The 13,332-nt window shown below is 27.1% G+C and overlaps 1 protein-coding gene across 4 annotated transcripts in view; it reads right to left on the bottom strand.

The window, feature by feature from the left end:
- The window catches only part of LOC117171698, a 44,646-nt gene that overhangs the window by 12,615 nt on the left and 18,699 nt on the right, over window positions 1-13,332 (bottom strand). Inside the window, exons 2-3 of one of the 4 annotated variants that reach the window (XM_033359234.1) lie at window positions 8,270-8,369; window positions 2,623-3,225 (exon numbers count right to left, since the gene is read on the bottom strand). The exons of 2 other annotated variants lie outside the window; for them this stretch is intronic. In XM_033359234.1, coding sequence (XP_033215125.1) covers window positions 2,690-3,225; window positions 8,270-8,321 — 588 coding nt within the window. In that variant the 5' untranslated portion in view covers window positions 8,322-8,369 and the 3' untranslated portion in view covers window positions 2,623-2,689. Of the gene's footprint in view, window positions 1-2,622; window positions 3,226-8,269; window positions 8,370-13,332 lie in introns of those variants that run through there. One more of the 4 variants, XM_033359230.1, reaches the window with a different exon arrangement.

Below are 13,332 nucleotides of genomic sequence, written 5' to 3'. Positions count from 1 at the left end.
TTTAACTTTAAACGCTACAATTTTAAATTAAAAAAAGATTCAAAATTGATTTAAAACTTGCAATTATTGCAAATAATTTGAAAAACAATGTCGATTTTTGCAGATTTTTTAACAAAATTAAGCTTTTTGAGAATTGTAAAATATTTAAAAAGAATCTAAAAAAATTGTTGTGATGGCTAAGAAAATTGAAAATGATTTTTTATTTAAAAAAATTAATTTTAAGTGAGTATTTGAAAAGTTTTCAAAAATTAAAAAAAAAGAAGAGTCAGGACGATTTTAAGACAATTTTTTTATATTGCAGTCTTTTTAATTTTAGGAAAAAATCTAATTAAGAAAATATATCAATTTTCAAGCCAAAAGTTTACTCTTTAACTAAGTTAATTAATTGTCTATCCAATTTACATGAATAATTTTTAATCAATCCTAGAATAGTTACATTTTCAGATAAAGAAAAATAATTTTTAACAGAAAAAATTAATTTTCAACAAAGTTGTTAAATTTTCAACTCATAAGATGAATTTTCGACCAAGAAAATTAATGATCTACAAAAAAGACAAATTTTAAACAAAATACATGAATTTAAACGAAATTATTTAATTTTAAAGTCAAAAAAACTCCACCAAAAACATTAAATTTCTACCAAACAAGGTCAATTTCCAACAAAATACATGAACTTTCAATGAAATTATTTAATTTTAAAGTCAAAAAGAGTATTATCTACAAAAAAGCTGAATTCTTCACCTAAAAATATGATTTTTCAACCAAAATTTTAATTTTCGACCAAATAGTTTAACTTTCTATCGAATTGTTGACTTTTAACGCCGTAAAGATGCATTTTTTACAAAACAGTAAAATTTTTGACAAGAAAGTTTATTTAAAGGCAAAAAGTTGAATTTTCAACTATAATTATGAATCCGTAATAAGAAAAAATTAATTTCTTTACTAAGTACAATTTAATTTCTACAAATAAAGATGAATTTTCAACAAAATACAAAATTTTTTTCACAAAAAATGGTATAGATTAATTCACAGTTTCAAAAATGTACTTCCAACATCACATAAAACATATTTTCATCAGAATAGTTAAATTGTCAACGAAAGAGATGAACCTTCAAATAAAAAAATTAATAAATTTTGACAAAGTAGTTGAACTTTTTATAGAAAAGAGGACTTTTACAAAAGAGTTACATTTTCAATAAAATAATTAATCTTTCAACCAAATAATTGAGTTTTTATCCAAAAGAGGTTTTGACAATCTTCTGAATATTTGAATTTTAATAACTTTCTTTATAAAAATATATAATTTTTTGGAAATTGGTTAAGTTTTCAAAATTTATGTCATGTATCTTTTATTACTACGAAATCAGAATTTAAAAAATCTTTATTATACCTGGTAGGAAAAAGGGAATAAAACTTCGAAATGTATTTTACCAATTTCGCGGAAAAAAAGTTTTAGCAATGTTGTGGGTACATAAATTTTTACATCTATTGTAAAAGAATTATGCATGTAGAGTAGAGAACCTGCAATCCATCCATTGATAAACTGCAAACTTTGAAAAATTAAAATTAATTTTTCGAAATAAAAAATAATTTTCAAGTTTCTTAGCAATCACAACAATTTTTGTTACTCTTTTTGAATATTTTACAATTTTCAAAAAGCTTAATTTTTAAAAAATCTGCAAAAATCTAAATTGTGTTTCAAATTATTTCAAATGATTTTAAGTTTTAAATTAATTTTGAATCTTTTTTCAATTTTTATTTCAATCTCCAGATAAAAATTGTGTTAAAAAGCGATTTTTGAACTTAAACAATATATGCGATTAATTTCTAATCAATCGTACAATAGTTACATATTCAGATAAAGATACATATTTTTTAACAAGAATAATTCATTTGATTTCTTCTGTACATTTTTGGGAATGTTGAAAATTAGGATTTAAAGATTGAAAGGCAATTTTAAAAGGTTACAAAAAATTTGGGAATAATTTAAATCAGTAAAAAATGTATTTAAAAACTTAAGAAGATTTTAAAGAATAAAAAATATTTTATTACTGAAAAGCGTTCTGAAATGTATAGTTTTCGAATTCCTTCTAAAAGTCAACGGTATCTTTTGAACAGGTAGACATTTTTTTCTAAAATTGGATAAATTGAAATTGGCAAAGTTATGAGTATTTTAAGTTTATAAACTCTAAACGCAATTTATGAAAAAATGTTCTGATTTTTTCTTTGATGTGCTGTAGTTTCGAAACTGTTATAGATATTGTCCTTTTTCTTTCTGCTTCTGATAGTTCTTTCCATTTTCTTTTAAAATTCACAAAAAATTTGAAAAAATTTTAAAACTATTTTATAACATGCTATTACAGACTGTTTTTATGAGAAAAATACAGCTATAGCCGAATTTCTTTTTATGTATGCAAAAATCTTGAAAGAAACGCAAGATAAAGGAAAATGCCAAGAGACTAATATAAGGGTGGAGACTGAATATAATGTTGGGCTTAAAAAAATATATAACGGCTCCTTGAAATACTGTGCTTTATTGACTATTAATTTAAAAATTGTAATGTACATTGTTTTATTATTATCCACAAGTACAAGAAACCCCTTAAAACAATCAGTCAATAAAATCTCAACGAACTGTCAGATCGATTCATATTAGATCAATTCTTTGACTTCAGCTGTTCTAGCAAATCTATACTCTTGGATTTGATGGAAGATTTTGCTCTTCTTCAGGAAGTCTATGCAAGTCTCCAGCAACATCAATTGAATTATTCGGATTAATGCGATCGGGCTTTTTGTAACGAACCTGCCCAATTGTTTGCAAGCCCAGATTGCTGGGATATCCTTGAGAGTTAACTCTTGACCTTACATCACTAGGCGCAAGAACGGCTCTGTATTTAACGTTGCCTATTCCCACGTTAGCGAGAAATATTGGAGCACCACCAACATGCTCTCTGTTTTTTGTCTCGTTATGATACAAAAAAGGATCGAGGCACGCATATAAACGTTCGCTACCTGGTAGATCAACACTCACGGACCCATATGGACCATTGCATGTTTCAATGCTCGCATCAGGCACGAGATTTCCTCTTAGCAAATGCCAATTGGAAACCTCACCATTCACGACTCTTTTTAATATTATCCCCTTTGGATATGTAGTAGGACGACGCTCAGCATTAACACTATTGTCACGGCCAGCTCCACTGTCAGTATTCATAGCACAGATTTCTGTAAAAAAGAGATTCATGACATTTTTGTTTACTGGAAAAGTAACTGTTATTCAGAAGCTGAGAAGTAAGACGGGTCGGATTCGCAATTTAATATTCCATGACGGATAAACGCGTTGAAAACAACTGACGATCAATGTATATACACAACAGAAACAACTACGCTCGAACTCCAGAGATACGAAAAGTTTGGGATTCGAGAACTCCAAAGATACGAGCGTGAAATGGGGTCTCACACCTGGGACGTTTATATTTCGGAGGTAATGAGTAAGAACGCACATAAGCCTACAGCACGCACGCGCAGGTCGAATTTAAGGCAGCGCGCACTCGCGCCTGTCTGGCTCTCAAATAGGACAGGGTAGAGAAGAAAAATTTCGCCTGCTCTTATGAATTCAGGACTTTCGTATCAGTTAAGCGCTCATACAGTTATTAAGGGGTTCTTTTGGTATCTAGTCCAGAAAAAAACGCTATATTTGTGAATTCTTTATAAGATTATTGAAAAACATTTTAATGTAGGATTTGTTATGCCTATGGAATACAATTTCGAAATAAATTTTAAAAAAATGTTGTATTCATTGAACACCATTTTTTGCAGATAAACGTCAGTCAAACTAAACGTCTTAAAACTGAGTACGTCCGGCTTGTTGAGTAAATCTCGAAACTAGGCCATCTTAAATTGAAAAATAAAAAATTTTAATGAACTAATTTTATTAAATTAATTTTATTAAATGTATTTCAAGAGTGCTCTTATTAAGCCTAGCAAGTCCTTTATCAATATCTTTATCCATAATCTCATAAAAAATTCACAAACATAGGTTTTTTTCAGGGGTAGTTTCTAACAGGTATAATCAGATAGAGTTAGTGAATTTTCGAAAAACTAAAGTTGAAGTTCATTTTTTTTCATCATATTCAAACACCTCAACTATTTCAATAAAAATTAATCTCTTTTTGTTGAACATTTAACTACTTCGTTGAAAATACAAATAGTTGGTTTAAAGTTCCAATATATAAGTGAAAATTCGAGTTTCTGGTAGAATATTTAGGTTTATTGGTGAAAAATACATCTTTTTGCTTGAAAATTCCTTTAAAAATTCAAATATTTTGTTAAAAACTCATGTGCTTTTCTGAGAACTCGTCTATTTTGGTGAATAATTCATATTTTATGATGAAAATTAGTTTTATATTATTTCAAATTAATTTTTTGTGACGAAAATTTAACTGTTTCATTTTTTGCCAGAAATTTACCTTTTTCGATAGGGATTCAATATTCTTAGTCCAAAATAGTACGATGTCGTCGAAGATTTATTTTGATTTTATTAAAAATTTAGTTTTTTCTGAAAATTTAGCTACTTTTGGTAGCAGAGAGTTATAGTGAGAGAGAGCTTCTGAATGATTTTTAGAGTGGTGGCTTGAGATTTAGATTGAACGATTTGCACATGGGATTGAGAGGTAAGGAAAAGAAAAAGTGATATAGGAAAGAAAAGCGGCTAAGACGAGCGAAAACGTAGAATGAAGCATCAACAGTAACGAAAGTAGTGATGAGGAAGGGGTATTTAAGAAGCTCGGTGAGAAGGACAAAGAGAGAGTAGCAAGCAAACGAGGCAAATCGACGAATGTGCAAAGGCTATAGAGAGCGCACAGTTTGCATAGTACGAACGCGAAGGGGTTTTTCGAGAAGTGGCGACAACTACTGACCACGAGTATCAAAGGGGATAAGTGAGAAGATAATAAAAGGGTTAGATACCAGTTAGATAAGGAAGGGTAAAATCAGAAACCACTAAGGGAGAGTAGGCAGGGGCACGAGGGAGTAGTCTAGAAAGCCTCGAGAAACTCATCAGAGGCCTCAGAGGGGAAACCTGCGAAAGGTTTGACAGAGCGAGGACGCATAGTGAGGAAGTCAGGGGAGAAGTGAAAAAAATGAGAAAGAAATGGTAGGAATGAGATGCTCTGTGGAGAGCCGAAAAAGAGGAAGTTATTAGGAAACAGGATAGCATAGAGAGTAAACAGATAGAGAATGAGAAAGAAATAAGAATGGACATGAGTTTGCTTGAGGAGAGGGTCAGTAAACTAGAATGCAGGAGTGAAATAAAGAAAGGGTGGGGTCGGAGACGTAGTTAAGGTGGGTGATAAGAAACTTTTTGAGCAAAATGAGAGAATGGGCAGACGACCTAATGGAATAGAAGTAAGACTAGAAGGAGAGGTGAAAGCGAGGAGCAGAAGAGAGAAATTACGGAAAGGAAAGGAAAGAAAAATCACGAAAAGAAAAGGTACTTAGGGGAAGGAGTAAATGAATTGAAAAGGACCTGGCATGGAAATAGAGAGAGAAAGAGAGAGAAAATGAAAGTGGATTATTGAATGAAAGCATGGATAGAGAGGGGAAACGGGGATGAAGTTTGGGTAGGAAAAGACAGGGAGTCGTAGGGAGAGAATAAGTAATAGCAGAGGGAACAGTGCATGAAAGAAGGGTAAAAAAGGTAATGAGAGTAGGAGAGACGATGCGGCATTTCTACTAGAGAAAAAAAAAACTAAACACAGGAAGAAACAGGGGAAAGGACAAGAAGAGAGTAGTGAGTGTGGCTTTCTCGAATGTATCAGGGTTAAAAAGAAAAAACAAGGGCTTCTGAGAGGCTATTGGAAAGTGGAGCGTGGTAATGCTGAGTGGAAAGTCCGTAAAAAGGCTCTTAATCAAAGATGAATTTTTTTTCTTGAGAATTCAAACATTTGATCGAAAATTTTGGTTGAACCACTTTTTTGTTGAAGATTCTTATTTTTAGTTAAAAATTCAACTCTTTCTTTAAAAGTTAAACTACTTTTTTTGAAACTGATATTTTTCAATTAAAAATTTAACTAAATAGGAGCGACTTTTAAGTATTTATTATTTCCATAGCTTGCATCGCTTGTCTAACAATATAATTTTTGTATTTTAAATTTAATTTCTTACGAATAAAAAAAAACTACTTATTCCATAAAAAAATGATTATCAACAAATTTGTAGCTCTTTTTCGGGTAATTAACTTTTATGAAATTTTTTTTCCCCTAGCATGTACAGTCCGTTCAAAACTTAAATCTTTTGCTTTAAATGCTTTTTTAGGAATTAAAGAAAAACTGTGTATTCTATACAAAAGAGATTTTTAACAAATTTGTAAATACTTTCTCGATCCAGAATTTTTCTTGATGTGTGCTTTTTCGTATTTTGTCTAGTTTGAGTGCAAACTGATCATTTTAGTTACATTTTTTTTTATTTAATCACTCCGTTAAATTTGTTTTTAAATTGTTTTATCATATTAAAGTTGGAAAATTCTATTTTGAATAAAAAATGTATCGTCTTTTGTTTAAAATTTAAATATTTATTTCAAAATGCTTGTATTTTGTTGTGCATTAATAGTTTCAGTGTCTACTTCAATTACTTGGTTGAAAGTAAAAAAAATTTTGTTGAAAATTTGTTTGTTTGTTTTTTTGTTGGAAATGAATTTTGTCACTACAAATATTCCCATTACATTTTTGCTAGAGAATCGTATGAAATTTAGTTTTTGATTAAAATTCATATGTTGGTTTCGAAAAATCAACTGAAATCGTTTTTGGATAAATATTAAATTATTTTTATCAAAATTTGTCTTTTTCGTTTAAAATTGTACCCATTTGGGAAGAAATTGCACCTTGCTCGGATAAAAATGCAATTTTTTTGTTTAGGAATTTAACAGTTTTGTTGAAAGGTAAAAAATTTCGGAGAAAATTCATTTTTCGTTCGAAACTCATATTCTGATGTTGAAAAGTTAAACTAAAATCTTTGTTTACTGTAAATTCCATTTTTTTGTATAAGATTGGTCTTTTTGTTTATAAATTTTTCTCTGTTAGTACAAATTTTGTATCTCTGTATGAAAATGCAACTGTTTAATTGAAAAGAATCTCCTCTTCTCGAGGAACAACTTTATATGAAATTTTGATTGGACTTTTTTTGAAAAAAAAATTTTTTCTTGAAGATTCATATTTCTAGTTGAAAACTTCATCTCTTTGGCAGAGAGTTCAAACATTTGATTGAAAATTAATATTTTTTAATTAAAAAATGAAACTGCGCCAGTGAGAGTTCAACTTATATTTGAAAATTAGTTTTTTTTTAAAATAAAGATTTGTTTCTGGTTGCACATTTAACCATTTTGTTAAAAATTAATCGCCAATATTTTTTTCTTATGTTACCATATTATGTTATAATCTGGCATTATGGTAATCAATAGAAGTATTTATTTCAAACAAATTTAAAAACGAAATTTATAATTAAGATTAACACAAAAATAAAAGATTAAAAATATTTACAAATTTATATTTGTAAATATAATATTGTACACATTTAGAATTCAATTTCAAGATTGGGATTGATAAAATTGCTTTAAAAATATTTACAATAATCCAAACTGGCTACGTGGCGCAAACTATAATTATTTATTTAAAAAATGTTGAAATTCAAATTTCAATTATAATTTTATACGGTAGTCTTAGCATTTTAATCTAAGATTGATATTTATTAATAAAATTAAATGCGTAACAAACATCATTTCTTGTTTTCGTGTGTTACTCTACGTGGATCTGGTAAAGTGGCCCAAACGGAAATTCTTGTTAAAAAATTTTTTAATTCCAATTTTAATAGTGAATTTTATATTGCACAAACAGAAGACTAATTTAAGATTAATATTCATTTATAAACATAACTATCGCATTTATCCTCATTTTTTTATTTCCGTATGTTACAAGATTCAAGTCTTCCGACGTGGCACCAAGAGCAAATATCAATTGAAACAAAATTCTTAAATTTAAATTTGTGAGTTCTTATTTTACACCTAGACGAATATTTTATGATTTAGATTGATGAATTTGAGTTAATATCAATTTTTTTAGCTTCCATATGCTTCACGATTTCAATCTGGTGATGTGGAATTATATGTAAATATTGATTGCAAAGTTCAAATTATGAATGTTTTATTGTAAATTTGTAAGAAAAATAAAAAATTAGGATCAATCAGAATTTTTTAAATAATGTTAGAAACACATACTTTCAAAACTGAGCGAAGCTACGTAGGCAAATAATAGAGTGACGATCTTCATTGTTTCGGAATACCAGTAGAGATAACGAGAGATAACCCAAGACTGATGCTGGAAAGAAAGAATTTCATCAGAAGCGGCTGCTTTTATAGATTATTTACAATTAAGGAGAGGGAAAGAGATTTTCGATATTTGAGTTTCTTATACCTACTGAATAAATGTTTAATAGAACAAACAAAAATGCTTGTGAAAAAATCAGGTGTACCCTCATAAACATAATTGTAAAGGTGATAGAGTATCTTTCACGTAAAAAATCCGATAGAGCTTACGGAAGAATTAAGCAATTAAGTTAAAAGTAGACAATAAATTATTATTCATAACTTTTCTTTATTTATTAGACTGGTGCATTTAGACTTTTTTTTAACATGGTCCTTAATTTCTTCAAAATCAAACTATTCTATATCGCTTTAAAAAAGCTGATACAAGTACCGACATTATCATATTGCCCCAATTCAAAGTCAAATTACTTAAATTGCTGTTCAAAAAATTGTATTTTGTCGAGATTTCTGCCCAATCTAATGAGATATTAGGAATCACAATTTGTCATCATTATGACCCGTGACACATTGGGTGATCCTGCTCGCAGTGTCTCCAGAACGTGAAATTTTTCGGCCACCACCACTCTCCCATCTGGGAGCAAAACATTCAAACGTAGCATGTCGGTGAGTCGGCTCTGTTAAATGCTGCGAAGCCCAGCTTCGTGTAAAGCCGAAAATGCACGAGCAGGAACCCGAGCTCTCCCGACTTCACGAATGACGATCTAGTTGCTCCTCAATTTATTCAGGTTTTGAAATCCCGAGTTACCTTAAAACCATTAGGCTTATTGCGAAGAGGCAAATATAATTGACTTTATGTAATTAGATATAGGAGACAAGACTTCTGGGTCTAAAATGTTTCAAATTTTGTTCTGCATGGCTTTATCATATTTTTACTAAACAATTGATTTTTAACAAATAAAAAACAAGTTTTATAAAAAATAGTTATATTTTCAACCTAAGAAATTACTTTAAAAAATACATTTTTTAACTTAAACATTATAATTTATACTGAAGTTTGCAGTTGAAAAGATTAAATTTTAAGCCCAAATAAATGCGAATTTTCAATAAAAGAAGTCAATTTTCATGTAAAACAAATGAATTTTTAAAGAAGAATAATTCGCCAACAACGAAGATAAATTTATAAATAAAAAGAAAATTTTTCAAGAAAAATAAGTATCAACAAAATTGTTCAATTTTCGTCTATAGAAACGAATTTTAAACTAAAACAATAAGTATTCGATAAAAAATGGACTTGTTAAATTTTCAGATAAAAAATAGAATTTTCAGCGAAAGAAATTAAGTTTCAACTAAAATTATAATGCTTCAACGAAAAATTGAATAGATAATTTTCCCATTTAAAAATAATTATCAACCCCAAAAAATCAAAGTTTGTACAAAATTTTTACATTCGCAAACAAATAATTTAATTTTCAATCCAATAACTTCCTACCGAAAACAGAAATTCAAAATTTTCATAATCAATTTTAAAACAACAAGAATTTTTGTTAACAAAATAGATAAATTTCCAAAAAAATAGATAAACTTTCAACCATTTTATACAAAAATAAAAGAAGTGTCACCAAAAAATGCATTTTCATCCAAAGAAATGAATTCTTGATTAAAATAGTCGAATTTTTAAACATGGAAAATAATTTTCTACCAAGAAAGAAAAATTTTTGACTGAGAAAGGTCAATTTCCTACTAAAAAAATTCAACCAAAAATGATACAGTTACATTTTTAATATAAGAAAATGTTTTTACAACAATAAAAAAGTCGAATATTCAACAAAACAGTTAAATTATCAACCAAGTAGTTATTTTAAAATTTTTTTATTTTAAAATAGTTTAATTTTCGATGGAAGAAATGAATTTTTAACTGAAAAATGTTTAAAAAATCACACACACACAATCGATTTTACAACAGAATAATTCAATTTTTAAACATATAATTGGATTTTCAATTAAAAAATTATTTTTCAACCAAAAATGGAATGGAATGAATTCTGAGAGAAAATGAAAAAAAAAAGATCACAATTTTTTAACATTATTTCGTAATTTTACCTTATTGCATAATTTTAGAAGAAATAAGGAATTTAATTCTTATTAAGCCTTCTCGCGCAATTTGTTTGTGCCATTTTTTCTTATGTTTTATGTTGGTTTGTAAAATTTGCTTTCAAATTTGAGTAAGTTTACGAGATATTCAGGAATTTGGAAAATATTAAAAAATAATTATAACTTGCAAAAAAATCTGGAATAAATTGAATAATTCTTAAAGTTTAGAAGATTAGAAGGTCTGAAAATATTAGAAAAAATAGAATTATTTTTTAAATAATCGTTTCAAAATTTTTAATAATTTTTATTTAAAAAAATGTACTTTAAAAAAAAAATTCAAAAAGATTTTGAGACTCATCAAACGATTCCCTAAAATCTAAAAGAAGATTGTAGAAGATTTTAAAGCAAAATGTTTCAATTTGATAAGATTAAAGATTTTAAACAATGTAAATAATCCAGTTAATTCAAGGAGTATTTAGAAGAATGCAAGAGATTCAAATATAATTTTAAACTTAAATTTTTTAGAAATGTAGATTTTCAAAGATTTCAAAAAAATAAAGATCTTCTAGATTTTTCTTTTAAATTTTAGGAAATAGTTTGGTGTGTCTAACAATCCGCTTGAATTTTTTTTAAATTACATTTTTTTTTTATAAGAAATTGTTTAAAATTTTAACACGATTATGAGAAAAATAATTATGTTTTTCTAATTTTGTCAGAACTTCCCATATCTAATCTTTACAAATTATTCAAATTTTTCCTGATTTTTTTTTAATTCTGCAAAATTAAAGAAAAATTCCTCTAAAGTTTTTCAGCTGCTTTAAGTATATTTGAAATCTTTTTAAATGTTTAAAAATAATCTTTTTAAATTAATTGTTTTAAATAAAAAATTATGTTAATTATTCCTTTAAAAATCATTGCAAGTTTTAATAATTTTCGATTTGGAAAATTTTCGTTGGAAAAATTACAACAGTTTGCTTCAAAATACTTTACGTACTTTTTACACATTTTAGGAAATAATAAAAAATGTTTTGAAATCTTTTTTTAATTTTCTGTTAGAATTCATTCCAAAAAAAGTATTTATATTTTTTCCCAAGGAGTTTTTTCATTATCGTCCATTATCTGAAAGTCCTTCGTTTATCGACTTTTCATTATTATTTTTTCATTTTACATACATATCTATTATATCTTATCAAAATTTAATATAAAAATCTTAAATGTTAAATTCACTTAAATACTACAATTTTTTATGTTTACAAATTTTTATAAATAATTTAACAAATTTTACGTGTAATTAAAATAAACTTTTTAAAACCTCATTCAACTTATTCCAAGTTATCTTTTTTTAATTTTCAAAATTTATGTAATTACTTAATCTGATTGGAAATGAATTAACCTTTGGCGATCAAAAGCGGGGATTCTGCTTAAGAAGAAATGTGCTGAAAGTAATTTTAGGAAAATCATCTTTCTTATTCTTCTACAAGAATTTTTAAGTTTTTCAATTTTTTAAATGAGTTTATTTAAAAAACTTCTTTAATTTTTCTATAAAGCACATTTTTCAAAATAAAAAATCCTTTCAAATTTTCACGCGATAATTAGGAAAATAATTCCTTTTTTCTAATCTTGCCAGGATTTCTAATCTTTAAAAATTATTCAAATTTTTCCTGATTTTTTTTATTTTGCAAAATTTAAAAAAAATGACCTTTACACTTTTTCAGATACTTTCAAAGCTTTTGACGTCTTTTTAAATGTTTTGAAATGCTTTAAAATAATCTCCTAAAATTAATTTTGCGAAATAAAAAATTATTTTAATTATTTCTAGGAACCTGAAATCATTTTTTTTTATTGTCATGAAAACTTACAAAATTTTTGAAAAATCTTTACAAGTTTTAATTATTTTTGTATGCTTTAAAAATTTCTGAATATCTGTTAAGCTCACTCAAAATTGAAAGTGGATTTTTAAACCAACATATAATTTAAAAAATTGTGTAACAAAATTTCACAAGAAGGTATGATAAGAATTATGTTCCTTAATTCAAGATGTTAAAAAATTAACTCATAATCTTCTAAATTTTTCCCAGGAATTAAAAAAAAATAGTTTTATCTTCATCAAATCTTTCGGAATTCCTTTAAAGTTTCTAAAGTTTATGTTTGAATTCTTTAAAAATCTAAGTTTCTGACAGAATTAAAGTTTAAAATTCGATTTGAATCTCTTCGACTCTTCTTAATATTTCTTGAATTTACTCCGTTTTTATCTATTTATTATAATCTTAACAAATTGAAACATTTTGATTTAACATCTTCTACAGTTTTCTTTTGAATTTTAGAAAATCCTTTCACATGTTTAAAAACCTTTTTTAATATTCCCATAAAGTACGTTTTTTAAAATAAAAAGTAATTAAAAATTATCCTACAAATCTTGAAATAGTTCTGTTTTTAGTCTTGTCGGGCCTTCTAAGCCTTCTAATCATTAAAAACTTTTAAAATTGTTCCTGATTTTCTTTGAAATTCGGCAAAATGAAAAAGATTGCCTTAAAATCTTTAGATTCTTTATTGAGAATTTTAAACATAGTTTAAAATGTATTAGAATTTTTTAAAAATAATTTTTCAAAATAAAAAATTACATTAATTATTCGTGGAAACCTCAAAGAATTTTCTTCATTTTCGTGAAACCTTTAAAATTCTTTCACAACATCTTTACAAATTTTAACTATTTTCTAATCGTTTCAAAATTCCTGAATATCTCTTAAACTTACGCAAATTTGAAAGGTTATTTTTTTACAAAAATAAATTTGAAAAAAAATGTGCAATAAATTGCCTGAACGATCATTCTCTTGACATCCTGCGGAATGCAGTTTACTTAAACACTCCTCCTAATAGCCAGTTAGCTACCGAAAACGAATCATGAAGTCGGGGGGGGGGGGGGG

This window comes from Belonocnema kinseyi, chromosome 4 (genome assembly GCF_010883055.1).
Source record: "Belonocnema kinseyi isolate 2016_QV_RU_SX_M_011 chromosome 4, B_treatae_v1, whole genome shotgun sequence".
NCBI lineage: Eukaryota > Metazoa > Arthropoda > Insecta > Hymenoptera > Cynipidae > Belonocnema > Belonocnema kinseyi.
The sequence above is the reverse complement of the archived record's forward strand: the minus strand, read 5'-3'. Positions and strand labels throughout refer to the sequence as shown.